This window comes from Ruditapes philippinarum, unplaced genomic scaffold (assembly GCF_026571515.1).
Source record: "Ruditapes philippinarum isolate M1 unplaced genomic scaffold, ASM2657151v2 ctg1891_1_1_1_1, whole genome shotgun sequence".
NCBI classification, from domain to species: domain Eukaryota; kingdom Metazoa; phylum Mollusca; class Bivalvia; order Venerida; family Veneridae; genus Ruditapes; species Ruditapes philippinarum.
In genome coordinates, this window is record NW_026862536.1 from 79,019 (window position 1) to 97,949 (window position 18,931).

Sequence of the window (18,931 nt, forward strand, 5' to 3'; positions counted from 1 at the left end):
TTAATAGGGGATTAATAGGTGAGACGGACAACACACCCTCCCCATCCTGAAGTAATGTTATGTGAGAAAAAAAACTGGTTATGGTACCGGCTCCCGAATGCTGTAATTTCTGCATGGTTATGCATTGTGAGTCTTAAACGATTTTGAGAAATATATATGTAATTTGGAAACAAAATTAGACACAGGTAGGTTTGCTTGTTAACAAATAGCATATCGCGAAACACTAAACATTTGCGCTTAAATATACAACTTATTGAAATAATTATATTGCATAGATTTACCATTCAATATGAAGAAAAGCAATATTATTTTTTCCATAAAAATCTTTCATAGAAACCTGTACGAGTAAAATGATTTAAACATATTTAATAAAGTACTTGGTGACTCGAATGAAGAATTTGACAGATAAGAGTTCAAACGTATTATGTTTCACCTTGAAACGAAATATGACAAAATTCTGCGAAATCTATGAAATAAAAAGCTTCCTTGTTTTATTCCCCCACTATTTAACCGGACGCCAACATGTAGCCAGCTAAACAGGAAGTGTTACGTACACTATAAAGAGAAAGAAGGAAAACATTTATAATCAAGCATGGGATATTTTCTTTATTTTATATTGTTTTCAATATTATTTGGATCAGCTAGATGTATTTGCTACAAATCTACAGAATCTGGATCATACAAAATAGGCGCAACTGAATGTGTCTTATTTTCACTTTCCTATACCAAGCACCAATGGGCAACATGTCTCACTGACACGTATATAGATACTTTCTCGGAGGGATTTCACACATGCCGGAATACATCCTTGACCTGTTGGTATCAGTGCATGCTTGAGGTTCATCATCAAGAACAAGGTAATCTATTTTTGATGGAAAAAAAACCCAAAAAAAACAAACAAAAAAAACGCGAATTCTGTTATTTGTTTTATTCTCTTTTTAGGTAGTGCATGGGTAAGGAAGTGGTCTCGTTCCAAAGGTCATACGGGACCTTGATTTTTTATGATCTCATTTGAGACTTTTATGAGTATTGGCCGTGGGATCAAACCTATGACCCCTGTACCACCAGTGAGATATTTTGAAGTAAAGTAAGTTGTGACATGTAAAAACAACGTAAGAGCGGTTTGATATTTTCGACTTTCATTGTCATTGTTATAATGCTTCTTAAATTCAAGTCTTAACGACTTATTCACAATTTTTCAAAATCCATTATCATAATTAAACACGGTCGGGTCAAATAATAGGAATGAAACACGAGTCCGGTAATACGAATAAACTCGGGCGTATTATGAATAAACACGGATCCGTAATATTTCAACAACAACAACGACAACAACCACCACCACCACCAACAACAACAATAACAACAACAACAACATCATTTATTTAGCAATTAAGCATTACAATGCTTTTAGCCATACTATTCAATTGACATAAGGTGACAAATGACACGAGAAATCATTAGCAGTCTGATAGTTTCTGCATAGAGAAGCTTACACAATAAATAGACTATTTTGACATCTATATGTAGGTAAATTTAAATCACGATACAAATATGATAACTATATGTAATTTCTAAACTATTCCTTTATTTATTTGAAAAAAAATATTTTGATAAGTTTAACAGTTGTCTTTCATTATCTATGGACATCAGTCCATCGAATTTATTAAGAGTTGGCCATCTACAAAAATATGGTTTTAAGTATTTTTTCCTTATTTCTCGAAATAGTGGGCAGACAAGAAGAAAATGATACTCATCTTCAATCATATTATCTTGGTTGCAAAATTTACATATTCTATTATTTCGTTCTATATTAAGATATCTACCTCTTTCTATTTCTAAATTATGCGAAGATAATTTAAATCTACTTAAGGCAATCCGAAATTTTCTCTCATTTATTGAATTTAAATATGTTTCAAAATTAAAAGATTGTTTAAACCTGCAGTAAGTAAGTAAACGTTCCGTAATATAAGCAAACACGGATCATGTATATGAACAAACACGTGTCAAGTATTATAAACAAACACGTATCCAGTATTATGAACAAACACGTGTCCAGTATTATGAACAAACACGTGTCCAGTATAATTAACAAACACGTGTCCAGTATAATGAACAAACTCTTGTCCAGTATTATGAACAAACACGAGTCCGGTGTGCTTTTGTTGACTTTAAAAAAGCTTTCGATGTTGTATATAGAAATGGTTTATGGTTAAAGTAATTAGAATCAGGTGCTTGGACAAAATTTGTTAAAATGTTGTAAAAATGTAAGAAAATGTAAAGAGTTGTGTACGAGTAAATGGTATTTGTTCTGAAAGTTTTGACAGTGTTAAAGGTGTTAAACAAGACGAGCCTTTATCGCCGTTATTATTTCTGTTTTTTCATAAATGATATGTATCTATGTATTTTTTGATGACACAATAGATTCGTTTTGTTTAGAGGAACTGAAAGTTTTCTTATTACTTTTTGCGGACAACACTGTTTTTATGTCATATGCTTCTGAAGGGCTTCAACGAATGTTAGATAATTTACTTGTGTATTGTAACAATTGGGGTATAACAGTTAACATTGATAAAACAGTTGCTATGGTTTTTAAAAAGGGAAATTATCCAGAAAACATTTTAAAGTATTTTATAACACTCGTAAGCTCAATACTGTACGTACTTTTTACATATTTAGGTGTAACGTTATCTTCTAGCGGATGTTTTATCAAGCTCAGGAAACATTATCACAACAAGCACAGAGAAGCAATTGTATTCCTCTTAATTTTTATTTCGATGTTGTATCGTTTAATATTTCTGAAAAATTTAACTCTTTTGATTCGATGGTTTGCTCTATTTTGAATTATGGTGTGAAGTGTGGGGTTTTCATTAGGCACCAGATATTGAAAAGGTACATATGAAATTTTTTTAAAGCAAACTTTTCAAGTTCAACACAAACATCAATTTAAACATTATATGGTGAATTCGGAAGACTTCCACTATATTTTATGCGTAGAAGATTAAGAATGATTAAATATTGGTTTAAGATAATGTCAACCACAGATTCCCTCATGTATACATTATTTATGAAGCATGATTTTAAGGGTAATCCAGTAAATAACTGGTCTAAAAATGTTAAGAACATTTTAGATGAAACAGGTTTTTCCTACCTATGGAAACATCTGAACAAATTTACATATTAGCTCAATTTATGATCAGTATATTCAACAGTTTTATTGTCTGAACTTTCGTAACTCACCAAAACTAGGAAACATATTGTTTGATAAAGAACAGATTTTTTGTACAGAGAAATATTTATCAAGTATCTCTAATATTAATCACAGAATTGCATTATCTAGGCTAAGATGTTCCGCTCATAATCTACTTATAGAAGAGGGAAGGCTTAGAAATATTAACAGAAGATTTAGAATATGTACAAAATGTAATATGGGTAGTGTTGAAAACGAATATCAATTTTTACTAGTTTGCCCTTTTTATAGAGAAATAAGAAACGCATGTTTGCCGACATATTATTTGTCATTGGCCTAATTTGAACAAATCTAAAACATTATTATCTTGTACTCAGAGTAACATTTTAAACAAAACCTCAATATTTATATATTTAGCTAATGTTAAAAGAAATATGAAATGACCATATTGCATTGTTTTCATCATTTTTTTAAAAATGAGTTTGTATTTATTGATATAGCTTGTTAAGTACTTCCTGCATTGTGTTGATACTGTAAAATAATTTTAAAAAATCATATATGACTAATGTCATTTATTGCCTAATCAATTATTAAATGCATTTATCATCTACAACTGTAACTTTACAATAACATACTTTTCACAATTGTACATTATATCCGTCATACAGTTGTGTATTGGCGATGAACATTGTATATGTTTATGCCAAATAAAATATTGAATTGAATAAATTGAATTGGTATAAAGACCTGCATTATGAATAAACGCCGGTTCAGTAAATATTAAATATTAAGACAGGCCAAATTTAATGAATATATTAAGGGTATGCACTTTGTATTATTAAATGGCATTAATGGGAAACAGTCGTGACTCATTTGTTGTCTTCAGTGTACCCACATTCTTTGTAATAGAAATATAGTCAACCTTAAATCTTAGAAATTAAATACTCAATTAACCTTTAAGAAGCTAGGATTTTTTAAAGTTTAATTGAATTTCTTTTTACACCAGGGAGGATGGTCTTGTTGTTCTACCTTCTCAAGATCTATTATTCCTAAAGTGCACGCATTATTTATTTTCTCAAATTCGACATATTTTTGTTAATTATTTTTTAGTTTACTGCAAATAGGGCTTCTTAAGTTCTTTAAGCTTATAATTCACGTGACTCGTTAGGAAAATGGACATATTTTTAAATGGCAGCCTGTTTATTTGGTTGCTTTTTTCCTCGAGAAAAGCAAAAGTTTAACTGCCTTTGACAGTATAGTGTGTAATTACGCCCATTGCACACACACACATTTCTTTATACTTTTGAGCCACACGCATATTTTTTACTTGAGAACCATATGTCGGTTTTAACAGAATATCACAACGTATCAAATTGATGGTTCCATGATCACCGCCTTGTGAACGCATCTCCGGTTGTTTCGAAATTCAAAAATTCACCGTGATCATATTAAAATGTTGAATTCTTCTTCAGCCGGTCCCTGGGGGGCGTTGGCGGTGACTTAAAATTACTACTTTGGCTCATTTAAACCAAGCCTTAAACATATTTTCAAATTTGCCGTTTTGATCGTTTTTCTACTTTTTTGTTATAAGAGCAACCTATTAGAAATAAAACTTACATGTATTTATCTTTTTATCACATGTCACCAATTTTTAAAAACGTTACTTCAATTTGCATTGGGTCATATTTATAACATTATAATTATAATAGTTCATTTTGTATTAGCCCCCAAGTTTTAATTTTCCTTATGTTGTTTATGATTCAGTGTTATAAAACATATTTTTAGTGCAAGGAATGTTGAGAATGCAACAGTCTATTGAATAAATGTTTATTATGCTACAAGTGTTGGCTTATTGTCAATTGTATACCATGCCAATTAACGATTTTAAAATCAAGTAATCTTTTGTTTTCAATTTAAATTCAACAATTAGATAAGCGATCGATTTTCTCTAACTAATACACAACAATTTTGAACAATTAAATTTGTTTTGTTCTATACATTCTATACTAAGTGTATCATACACAGGGGAACGGCACATGCTATAGGATGGAAAAAAATGTTTTTAACCAACTAATTTGTTTATCTTCCCTTAAAATACCCTTTGAAATTTGAATATAAAGAAAAAAACAAGAGCTATCAATATTCTGTAGAATGCATAGACTATGAATAACCAATTTTAACTTTGTTATTAGTAAATACAATAATTATTTACTGCATTTGAGGGCAAAGTAAACAACATGGTTAAGAAGTTTAAATAAGGAAGATGATTACTTTTTGATTACTATAAATATGTAACATAGTACTTTCTGTGCGCTATAAAACTTTCTATGATTAGTATGAACTGATTTTATATAGTATATATTACTTCTTTATAATTTTTTTTTAAATAAACATTCTAACTCTTGCAAAATACATTGATTTCATTGGCTGGCAAATAGAGCTGACCACTAAATGGCTACATCTATGTTCACCAAAATCACGTGGCCTTCACTACCAATGTTCTCATCTTTATTGAATGATCACTATGAGCTTAATAAGTATCGCATGATTATATAACAAAAATTTGGGCACGTGCCGTGAGTATCCGATCTCATCGAGGTACGACAACGATTGTTTGAATACGATAAATATAAATCTTGTCACATCACCAAATGACTTTTACACGTGATTAAAATGTCACGTTTGCCCATAAAAGATGTCACAATATACTGATGTACGTCTTCGCCTAAAAATTAGATTTTAACTCCCTACCATGAAGTATTGCTTTTAATCTCTCCAGGGGAAGTTTATGACGACTGCGCATGTACACCAGATGCTCCGAGAAATGTGACTACACAACCGACTGTCGTGACATCATCTATCCCGGATTGGTGCTTTAGTCCTACCGGTTCGGATTGTAGCTGGTACAAGGACTGCCTTGAGGTGAGATATATAGAGTATATTTGTAGTAAGTACAACGGCTGCTTTAAGGTGAGATATAGAGTATATTTGTAGTTGGTACAAGGACTGTCTTATATATACAGAGACTATTTGTAGTTCTTTTTTAAGAATGGACAAGCATGCATTAAATTATGTTTATTTAATTGCAACAGAGGCAAAAGGTGGTTACGCTATGTGGCTAATGAATAAAAACAGAAAGTTCTTAGAAATAAAGAGACTGAGATTTTGAGGGTTTTACGGGCCTTTAATATGTCTACGACCTAAATCTACAAATAAATAGCATGGTCCACTTAACAAAAGCTATATCAAGTGTATTAAACAAAATAAACGGTTTAATATAGATTTGCACAAATTCATTTCGATAGATGACTAACCTTTTTATAATGCTATTAATCAAGCAGCAAAAATATAAGATTTGGCAAGATTGATTTAACCCCTGTTGATAAAACTAGTATTACAAGTCAGTATTATGATATTCTATTATTTAGACTGTCAATTTAAGATTTATACAATACAAACGAATGATATATTTTATTAGGCATTAAACTACATATAGCATTTAAGCATTGATATATAATATAGCTAAAGCGTAAAACATTTTTCCAATCACTAATTCATGAATACAATCATAACAAAAATGTTTCAGAGTAGTTGTTAACAAATTGTCTTCATATAGATATAACAATATACAAGATATTGACAGTTTATAATTTTTTCAATCAGGGATGTATATTATAAAGATGTTTAATAAACGTTCCTGTTTTAATAAAAAAATATAAGTAGCGGCCATATTGAACTCAAATTGACGTATAGGCAAGTTGACTGATGACATCACAAGCACCTGCTACCAGAATTTAGCAGATTTACCGGTTGGCAAGAAGAACCAATATTTATATGCATTATAAGCAGCAGAACTTTTAAATTTTAATAATTTTTTTATTTGTGGACCAATCTTTTAGATTCGTATATTATTTGAAAGTTCTTTACATATATAAGTGGATTTTCATTTTTTGCTTTTAAAAAAGAAAGCTCAGCTATTTTAACTGTTATTTCAATAGTTTTCTAGAACTTAGTTTAGCTTTTACAAAAAAAAAAATGAAAGCGTTTTGAAAATTTACTTTTGAATGTATAAAATATGAGTAAAATGACCTTTCTAATGATATAAAATACTAAGCTGTTTCATGAAAAATAAGTTTATTATAAATGCATTTTATAAACCACCATATTTTTGCCAACAATCCGAAAGTTACCTGTATGTCTTATCAGCAATTTATTACAAATAGATTTCATAACAATAACATGCTACTTGCTTATTAGAACAAAAATATCACCGGAAGGAAATATCATTAAGTATCAAACTACATTTAAGTTTATCGTTTTAAAACAGACATTTGTGTAAATCATTTCTTTAAAAGTAAAATTACCCCACTCATACAAGTCAACTGAAATTTAATTTCGTCAAGGCTACATTTGTAACAACAGGCATGACAATCAACATGCAACTAAATAAATACATAATGTGGATAACAAATAGAAAAAGAATTACATTCTTTACTTTATGTATAGGCTAGATAATCAAACGAAAGTAAATAGTTCAACTAATTTGATATCAATTTTTACCTTAATATCATGGACATCGATATTTAGCTGTCTTTTACCATTTTACAATAATCTAAAAGTATTGCAATCTCTTTCTAATAAAACGACTTCTTGTATATTTAGCATTTTACATAGGTAACAAGATGAGATACGAAATTTCCCTGGGGAATTATTAAAAAATCTCTTCACGTGTATCATAATTATAACTTATATAAATCCAGTAATGAGGATCATTAAAATATCGTTCGTTGACATTCAAGATTAAAATAAATACATGTAGATGAAAATTAAATCAAATAGTTCTAATTTGATTATCACAAAAACATCCGAGAAAAATAACGGAACGTGTGTTTACCATAACATAAGCACTCATTACCTTTCATTTTCTGATTTTAAAGAACTAGCTTATCATCACGCAATCTTGTGAAACGAAAAAAAATAGAAAAAAGAAATAGTAATTATTAACTAAATTCAACATGAAGCTGCATCAGTAATATATATATTATTTCTTTTTTAGAAACGTTATCCATGTCAAGACGAGGACAATTCAGATGCTATGGATTACGCTGAGAATTTTTGTAATTTGTACCACGATCATCACCGGAAGTTTTACACGATGGTGCAGCAATGGATAGATGCTGTACGCAAATGCCTACAAGTCAAGCTTGTACCCATTCTAAGACCTTTTGTAAAGGCAAATTGTGAAAGCATCAAACAAACGGCTCTAGATTCTTATTCTGGTTGCTATCTTCATCCAGATGAAGGAAAGCCATCCATCTGTACCATTGACCTCTTAAACTTGATGCGTATATTTTGGACTGTAAAGGGTACACTAGTTCAAGACGCGACGGCAATCTTAAAACAGATGCTAGATGTTGTTAGCTCATCATGTGATTTAGACATTCTGCCAATTGGCAATGAGAAAATACAGATGAAGTTTCAAATAGCTAAAGATACGGCAATGGAAAAATTAGACAAATTTGCAGAAAATATTGCCGATCAAATAGCAAGCAAGATGGGTTGGTACAGAAAAGGGGTACTTTATTTCGGATTTCCAACAAGTGTGAAGTCGAACGATAATATACCGGCCGTTAATCTCGTTTACATTAATTTGCTGATTGCTCCAAAGTCAAAATTTGACCTCAACACCGAAGACGCCCACGAAACTAATGTGTCAGCCGAGGCGATTAGCGTCGCTAAAGGCATAGAAAATGGCTATGTACGCCTAGAAACTTGAAGCGGGATGACGCTCACAGAACTCGTGCTTTGCATCGAATACGCCTGTACGAAAACGTCTCTTGTAGTAAAGCCAGCGCCACCAGAGAAAAAAGACGGATCTGGTCTAAAAGCTCCGACCATGATCACCATTGTATGTGTTACAACGTTTGGTATAGTTCTGGTTGTGATTGGAGGTGTTGTTATACCAAAACTTCGCAAGAGTTAAGCCACTCACAATGACAAATACATCAAGTACTGAGATAATGGAACTTGTTTATGTGTTATTTATTTTTTGTTTTTTTAGTTGTTGTTTTTTATGTCCATATATACTCTAGGGGCGGGAACATTTAGAATTGCCCTTGTTCGTCCGTCTGTACGTGAGTCCATGAGTCCTTGTAGCACTTAAAGTGTTTGAGCTAGATATAACAAACTTTACAATAATGTTGATCAGCATGTGAAGTTGTGCGTCTGGGTTTTGCGTGTGGATTAATTTAGATTTATCAGAGTTTTTGTCCTTAACTTAGTATATATTTGCATTTTTCATCTTGTGTCGCGCGTAGCTCAAAAGTATTTGACATAGAGGCATGCAACTTTACAGAAATGTTTGTCAGCATGTGAATCTGTGCACCTTGGGGTTTGCTTGTAGATTTATTCAGTATAAGCAGAGTTTTTACCCTTGACTTTGTAAAAATATGCAATTTTTAACTTGTGTCGCAAGTAGCCCAAAAAGTATTTGACCTAGGATCAAGATACCTTACAGAAATGTTGGTCAGCATGTAAAGCTGTGCACCTTGGGATTCTATGGTGGATTTATTCAGCCACCGTATAGTTGTTGGGAAGCCTGTCAAACATTTTTACTGGACTAGTTGCCTTTCTTTCCGCAATGAACTGATAACTGTTTTTTTTTCGCGGAGGTACATTACGAATGAACTTAAAAAGGATTTCATGACCAATCACAACAAAAGTATTTTGGACTGTCCGGGTCGCACGATTCACATCCCAACGCTCTACCTAATGTGCTAACCGGAAGTTTTTATGAGTATACGATTTGTGTGGTTTTGTTTGTGTACCTATTCGTGTATGTTTATTGGATATTGTTGAAATACATTTCTAGGAAATTGTTTAACCCTTACCATGGACTTGTCAATCTTTCAATATAGACAAAACCATTAAAAATTGTTGCAAATAACGAACAGTGCTTACCACGGATGTGCTGCCTGATTGTAATCAGCACTGGTTGCATTGGTAAAATATAGACGGCAACTAGGAGTTAAACATTGACCAAGGGCAATAATTCTATCTAGTTTGTTTTTTATAAACTACATTTCTGTCTGTGGCACAACTCTAGGACAATACAAGTGATTGACCTAAAAGTGATAAAATCAAGAAATATGGGTAAGGAATTGAGAGGAAGAAATATTTATATTTGCTCGTGTTTTTGAATTATCGTCTTATCATTTTTAAATAAATTTTGCCCAAAACTATCAAAGATATTGCCTTGAAAATTCAAATATAAATATATGTCAATTGAAGAAGCACTGTTACCAACAACGAAAAAACGACAATTTGCGATGATTGCACATGTTTGTATTAAAACCCTTCCCATTTCCCTTCTATCCAGGATGGCAAAAGGATTTTTCAGAAAATCATCATGAATTACTTACTTTTCTGGAACAATGGATATGATATTAAATAAAAATTATGTATCAATGTTATCATTTTCGGGCGTTTTCAATCCACCGGGGTTCTACCGGGGCTCTGCATGGATCGTCCTGGGCTCTGCCTGGATCGACCGGGGCTCTGCCTGGGTCAACCGGGGCTCTTCCGGCGTCATCCGTGAACGACCGAGGAAGCACCGACATGAACCGTAGCTTCACCTGGGCTCTGTCCGGATGATCCGGAGCGCATCCCGGGTGGTTATTTGGGAACTACCTTAGTGCTGCCGGGGTAAGTGTGACCGCAACAATAATTTCACCCCGGATCGTCCCGGATAATCCCGGTAAGTTACCGGGATGATCCTGGGCTCTGCCGGGAGTGAGACCGCAGCTTGACATATAACATCGTTTAGTAGACCTTAATGAAACAGAAAAGTATATGAATCATGGCTGTAGGATAAAGGATGATTCATCCCAATGTAACCACAGGACTTACCTCTATATTGGAATATAAGAACAACGATCGATAAGGTAGGGCGACATTCAATGAGAGCACAAGGGCGAAGCAAGGACAGGGGCGTTATTTTAAACACTTCAATTAAGGAAATTTTAGTTAAACACTCATGATAAATCAGACAGGGATACAATTTTTCTTAATTTTATAGAGGACACACGTAAGTTTTATAAAGTTTAAATAATAAATGGTTTTAGAGCATGTTAGATGCACACCACATGAGGAAAGAAGTACTGAATGTGATTTTATTTGCTATTATGTAAAATGAAAACAAAATACTATTTTGAATTCCTTACTGTAACCTTTCTAATTGTCAAAAGCAACGTTCAGGTAATTAATCTAAGTAAAGTACATTAAGGAAATAAGGAGAAAACCAGTTCTGGGGCATAATTGTTGTTCTTTAATTATCACCAGTCACATCACATATGACAACGCTCATAAATCAGTTGATAACTTTATTAGATATGATTATAATTGACAAACAAATACAAATATCTGGATACATATTGAGGCATTATAACTTTTTGTTTGAAGTTCTAACAAATATTTATTGTCTGTCCTATATTCGAAGTCAGTCGGAGATGCGAAAACATGACAACGTGTAAGTTTATTGCTATGCATTATACTGACCTGAGACATTTGAATATTATGTAAACAAACCATGCGAATTTTAATGTATGGCACAACGATATGTGTTAAATTAAGTTAAATTACTTGCATATCACTTGCCTTACTTGCTTTAATGACAAATTTACGACACTCTTGCAGATGCAGGTTGAAGGTTCTAATCATGATGAAACATGATTTAATATGCGTATACATATATGTGGGTTTCTTTACCTTGTTTAATTAAAGGAAATATTGTAAAAAAGAGCATGCATTTCTTAATATGTTACCTTCATGAAATAAAAGTTTTTATTATCATTTTACATACTGACATTAATGAAATGAAGAATTAAATATTTTTGAAAGTTATGAGATTTAAAAAAATAATATAAACGCTAGAAATTAAACAAATGATTTATAAACTCATGTTGCTTTTTATTTTAAAAACGAAATAATCAGTTAAAGAGATCTAAAAAGGAGGTTTGTTGGGGACTAGAACTTAGATCCGAACTTGCAACAACACGAATACAATTCTGTTATCCTTGCCACTAAAGTATAAAGTACTTTACTATCATTGAAACATAACTTGTAAATCGTTATACACCACGGAAACTAACGAAAAACCTCCAAAAATGATTGAGTCTCAGGTCAATATTGCTAGACAACACCCAAAATCCATTTTTCATAATGAAAATATTATTGGTATTTGTCTGATATTGTTTTAAGAAACGTTCGAACTTTCAAATAAAAAACTCTAGTGCATCGCAAAGATGGAAAAATAAACGTCTGGTGTGATTTCGATAGATCAAAGTAAGTTCTAAGCAATTAAAAAAGAGATACATTCATGAAAACGATAGATAAACATGTAATAGAAAACGACATACATGTACCGTATTCAATAATTCATGTTACCCATCTGGATAATACTGTGCAAGCCTCAAAAACTTGTCTTAGTTAAATATTCATCTAATTAATATGTTGTGCATAATACGAGTATATAATAACGAGACATATTCGTTGGAATTGTTGAAACTGCAGGTATATATTTGTATGTTTATTAATTGTAGCTTTATATTTGTCCTCAGACATGCACGTGGATATTTCTGGGTTGTACTTTATTACAAGTATTTTCTCAAGTATTTTTATATGCACGAATTGATACTATATAATTGCAACTTGAAAATGTAACTAAAACTTGAAACAAGAAATTATGACAAAATCACAAACACTTTATTCTTCGTGTTAAACTACTTTTTTCATTTCTTTCTAACTATAAGAATATAATTTTGAAAATATCTAAAACTCATAATATATACCAGAATGTCCAGAATTTATAAATGTAAAAAACCAAAAAAAAACAAACAACATAAATATGAATGCATGTATATTATACAGAAGAAAACAAAAACTACCACATAAGTTGGTGATAAATACGCTCTTTATAAATTTTTTACACCTTAAACACTACTAGCAGGGCTAACTCATGTCTCTTCCTATTACCAAAGGTTGACCAAGGTCATATTTGAATTTTTCATAATGAAAGTTTGACCCTTGAATTTGTTTAGTCAAAATCCCTCAATAACTAAAGTATTGACAAAGTAGTAAAACAATTTAAGTAAATATGACCAATTATAAAATATGACCATGATATGGAAGCCTTGGAGGGTCACTTTTGAGTTTCGACTAATAGATTTATTTTACTATTTTCTTATGACTTTTGACTTTTGATTTTTGACTTATGGATTTTGTTATTGTTCCACGTGCTTGCCTCATAATTTCAAAGGAAAATATGACAGAATATGACAACAATTCAGACGAGGTAAGTTCATTTACCTAAGTTTCCTGGAGACTTATTTAAAACACAAAATATGTGGGCTCATATGCAAGAAGAGAATGTTATTCTTATATAAGCCTTTTTAATTGATTAAGAAAAGAAAATACTTTGCTTGTATTTCATTGCATTGGGTATCCATTTTTTATTTTGATTTCCGGAACAGGGATATATAATCTCAAATTGACACACAGCGTATGAATCAAACACTATATTTTTATATGGGTTCCAGTTTTAAATCCAAACCAGTCTCGAATTGTTGTTTGCTGCAGTTTCAATCGGTTCAACCCGTAGTTCATTCTTCGTCCATCTAATACTGAATATAGACCAAATTATATGCCTTATTTTGACATAGAAATTTGTAGTTAAGAAGTTACATGAAACATGGTATTTCAAAACCAATAAATCATACAGCTTTGAAACTTGTTAAAAACACGCTCTAAGTTATAAATCTCTGAATTGCATTGTTATCAAATTATGCCTCTTTTTCGACTTTGAATTTATGGTTTAGAATTTTCATGAAAAATAGTTTCTCAAACACTATTTTAGTGATTCCTTTGAAACTTAAAACACATTAAAGTGTTGACATCTAAGGTCAATGACCAAGTTTCGTATGAGTGGCTCACAATTTGACATACTTATGCCCATTTTTAAAGCTTAAATGTTTTGTCAGAAGGTTTATGAAATATGGTCCCATGAACCAGTTATGATATAATGTTGAAACTTTATTCACTTGTTCAGTATCAATAACTTAGGACACCTACCAAGTACAGAGTACATGTTATTTGTATATAAACTTTTGTATACAGTTATGTATTAAGGGATTTTTTGTATTTCATTTTGTATGTATATGTATTTTATTTCAATTGAGATAACACATACTTTTAATGTTTTTAATTTTAATTCTAGTAAAGCTACCTGTAGGAATTAAGGACGTGCTGTCGAATGGTTTCAACTACAAAACAGTTGCAAGAGCATCAGAAATACATATTTGTCAAGTTTTCGGAGCCAGTTTAGAAGACTAAGAGGATTCATTGCAAAACAGCGTCCTTTCTGAGTGGAAAGTAGTACAGTTTAGCAAATGCAAAATTTCTAAACACTGGTGATTTGGTTTTCTTCGTTATTGTCTATGTAATTATTCAGACATTTTCGGAATACAAGTGTTAGCTTTTCACACTTGTTTCAGACGCTCGATAATTTTTAAGTTTTAACCCAATGACTTATTGTGGACGCTTTATTGGGAACACGCAATGTAACGTCCCGCCACGTTTATTTTATACTGTCCATATCTCCAATATGGTATAAAACTTGTATCTATAGACAGGTCATGGTGAGACAGAGAAAAGTGTGAAAAATCATGTATTCATAATTCTGGCTTTCATAATTTTCAGTATTTGCCCGTTGAAAATTTTAAAACTTAAAGAAAGGTATCGAAATCAAACTTTGCATGTTCATATAGCTTGGCGAGGCAGAAAGATACATATTTCTTGCTATCATAGCTATCATACTTTTAGAAAGTCCCCCCCCCCCCCTTTTTTTCTTTTTTTTTTTTTTTTTTTCATTTTTACATTTTGTTAAACTCATAATTATCTCAAAAACTGTTGAAGGCATCAACTTGAATTTACTGGCAGATATATCTCGGCGAGACAGAGTGCCTTGTGTTGTTAACAAACAGAGTGCCTTGTGTTGTTAACAAAACTTTTGATTATAACATTTAATCGTTCTCCTAAGTTAAACATTCCCTTTTCCGATATGCTGTGGGGTTTGGGAAAGACTATGAGATTTCCATATAAAGTCGGTTATTCTTCGAAAAAAAAAACTTGTGGACGTTATTTAATATATATATTATACAATATATACAGTTTCTTAAAGTTAACTAGGAAATTTTTAGCTAGAGACTGTGTTTGTTTTTGGTTTTTTTGTTTGTTTGTTTGTTTGTTTGGTTTTTCTTTCTTTTGAACATTTAGAAATAAGAAATAACGCTCTGACAATGATTTAAAAAATCTTGACTTCAATAATAATACAGACACTCTAGCGTTGCAAGTTTACCTAATTTATCTTATGTTTTCAAAAGCTTCGTTAGAACACTCATGATTGTCTTAGTTTTTCATCAGTAACGTATCAACAATGTGTTGTTTTGTAGAACTATTGCATGTATATATGTCATCTGTGACGTAAATACTTGAAGTTTTTGTTGGTGGCAGTGTTTATTTTTTAGCTGTTCCTAAGTGTAAGCTAAGTAAGGCACGTGTGCTGTTTTAGAAAAAATGCTAACCTCTGTATTTCTTATCTCTTTTTATAAATTAAATATAATGAAGCTCAATTTCAGTTTGTTTTGCCTATCTAATACATTTGTTTCTTATAAGACAACAATTTTGTTAAATAAAATAAAGCACGGTTGTAGAATAAAAATTGTTTGTTGTTATCTGTTTAAACGCATTTATTCCAAAACATTATTGATAGCTCTGCCAACCTGTGACGGTCTAGACCGTGAGGTAAAAACCTTTGGTAGTGTGGTCTCTCAGTAGAGGTATATTAAGATAGTCTGTTGAGGGAGTTGGCTGGTTCCTCACCTCACAGTTTACTTCTATAATGATTGCTATTCTTTTTCTTCTCTGCTCATTTCAACCTCTTACTTATAATTTTAATGGAACACTATCTCTACATAGATAAATAAATTCTCTGTAACATTTAAATACTGTTTATTCCGGTGGTAAATTGCAAGTTTATTTTGGTTATAACAAAGTTACAATAACACAATAATAAATTGTCATCAAATGAGAACAATGTATTTTTATCAATCAGGACCAGATATAATATGAAAATGTAAATAAGTACATGTACAAGTTTGAAGTAGAAATCATCAAGAGTTTCCAAGTCATATCTGTGTCAAAACCGTTTTCTAAAATTTATTTTATACCTATAAAATTTCTTCCAACGGATAGAAAATTCCGTGTTATGTTAGTGACAAATACGGAACCATATATGGAAATGCCGGATTATTTTTGACTTTGGTTCCGATCTTAGCTGTGAGGAAACGGGAACCAAAATTATAAGAGGCGTCGCCGGTTTTGCATAAAGTACGTATTCATCCGTCAGTCATAAATTTATTTTTCACTTTCTGAAATTTCTTATAGAAGTGTAGTTTAATGAAAATCATTTTACTTAAAACGAAAAGTATATAATAAAAGTTAAATTATGTTGTAGTAGCTTTCTGAGGCTATGCATTTTTCTACTTGCAACATTGGAAAATTGATATCTCACTCGACATTCGGTCTCGCGAGATATCAATTTTCCATCGCAACTTATAGCAAAATACAAAGCCTTAAAAAGCTACTACTTAATAATATTCCGTATATATATCTTCTTTAATTTATTGTATTATAATGCCTAACGCTTGTACCCTCTTTACAATGTTAATTAAATTTGTAATAAAGCTTCACATCTAGAAAATAGTTCAGAACTGTTTAATCTGAATAAAAAAATCGTTATTTATCAAGAATAGTTTACTTACTTTAATACTTAATGCTGCAGAGGCAATTAAAAAAAAATGACGAGAATTAAAACTAATATACATATGATTTCACATAAACAATTGATGTTGATTCTTCACGTAAAATGATCAACTATGATAAAAACATATGAATGCAATAATTCTAATGCAAAAATGAGGCTAGTGGCTTAATGTACATGTAAACATTATATGACTTCAACACCACTCTCGGCTGATGTGCTCCCTTGCGTTTGGTGATTGTATCACAAATTTGCTTATTTTGCAATCTAAAATCAAGTAAAACTAATGTTTATACAAAGGCAAAGAGTAACAGCAAAATTTAATGGCAAAAGTTATAAGTCAAAAGATAAAAGTCATAAGTAAAAAGTGATAAATTATAAGTGAAAAGTCACAAGGCAAAAACCTAAAAAAACGAGAAAATAAGTCAGCATTTATTACATAGATCAATTATTATTTTTGAAATAACAATCATATATATTCCTTTTAAATACCATAATACTCGTACATCCTATAAATTATGGTTGCTATTTCTTGCGAATAAATAAGACGTTTGAATCTAATTAACATACTTGAAATTATACGTATAACTTATATATCATGGTACGAATCTATTCAGTAGATGATGTGCAATCTCGGTCGGGACAGAACTAGTCCTGTAAGGGGTTCGGGGTTCGAATCCCGGTATGGATTCTTCTTTTAACAGTATTCTTTTATTTTTCGAGGTGTATTTAAATGGAAAAATATGCTCGTTTTATATTATTATCTTTTTTACAGATATTCATTGCCTAGTAAATGCTAAATCTAAGAGCAAATACGACATATAACATTTTCAATGCTTTATACATTACAAACTAGCCGGTAAAAGCCTTCCATATTTCACAAAATGAATCAATATACTTCTAGAAAGATTTTATCATACTTTGATACATGCCCTTTGACTAAATGTAATTTTAGTGATTTTTTAAATTTAGAATGATATGATAGAAAATGTTCAAATGGGTGGGGAAAAGAAATATTTCCATGCATATTTGTATTCTGTCGAGAATAGTCATGCATTTAACATGCATAGTTCACTACTAGAATGTTATTATTTGCATCTAAACAAACAACACTTGCAAAACATGCTTAAATGAGATGACACGGATACTTTTTAGACTTTCAGTACATGTATTTCTTTTAAAAAGCCTTTTTCATGTATATGTTCTGACTCATAATAATGCCTACAACTCCAAATCCGTACGGTAAATTTTGCTTAAATTTTGCATACAGGTGTCCTTTAGGTATACCACTCAACAATGTTATCAATTTTACAATGCCTTATAGTGCAAATTAGAGTGGTTATAACTTAAATGATAATCTATTCTCAAAATTAAATCGTTCAACTCGGTACACAGTTGTAGTAGTACGGAATCAGCGTCCAATGGCATCTGCAGATCTGGCTTCAGAAGGGGTGCTAATTCTACGAATTCCGCATTGTCTTTTTGGGCGTGAATACATGTTCTTTGCAAATATATACATCTCTCAAGTTAACTGCATTGCTGAAGTCGTGAGTTTCATACAGACCTGGTACAAAAAAACAGTATGTCAGGTTTACCACAAATAACAGAAGAACTGGTTTGTTGCCTTATTTCATGTTCAATCTGGTCTAACTAGGTTTGTATGAGGTCCATAAAGCAAAAATTTAAGTTCACTCATTGTATCGGGTCCAGATCATTAAAACACATGTATCGCGTAAGTCTTTGAAAAAAATTAATCTACCAATGGATTCCATTTTGTCGTATTGTACACTACCACTTCTCAATGCGTTAGTTAGATGTGCTTTTTCCAGTTACAACGCTTCGAGTACCAGCAACCGGATCTGTAG

The 18,931-nt window shown here is 31.5% G+C and overlaps 1 protein-coding gene across 1 annotated transcript; it reads left to right on the forward strand.

Annotated features, from left to right (window-relative positions):
- The first annotated feature begins 516 nt into the window (after positions 1–516).
- On the forward strand, positions 517–10,079 carry LOC132719395 (uncharacterized). The gene is made up of 3 exons (XM_060703156.1): positions 517–857; positions 5,970–6,112; positions 8,247–10,079. Exons 1-3 carry the CDS (start codon positions 593–595, stop codon positions 8,964–8,966), a joined length of 1,128 nt encoding a protein of 375 aa, XP_060559139.1. The 5' UTR covers positions 517–592; the 3' UTR covers positions 8,967–10,079.
- The last annotated feature ends 8,852 nt before the right edge of the window (positions 10,080–18,931 follow it).

What these genes read in the sequence shown, in the direction of transcription:
- LOC132719395 (XM_060703156.1), top strand. Translation starts at nt 593, where the DNA reads ATGGGATATTTTCTTTATTTTATATTGTTTTCAATATTATTTGGATCA. An exon ending in GGTTCATCATCAAGAACAAG is followed by an intron (nt 858 to 5,969) that starts GTAATCTATTTT and finishes TAATCTCTCCAG; the next exon opens with GGGAAGTTTATGACGACTGC. An exon ending in GGTACAAGGACTGCCTTGAG is followed by an intron (nt 6,113 to 8,246) that starts GTGAGATATATA and finishes TTTCTTTTTTAG; the next exon opens with AAACGTTATCCATGTCAAGA.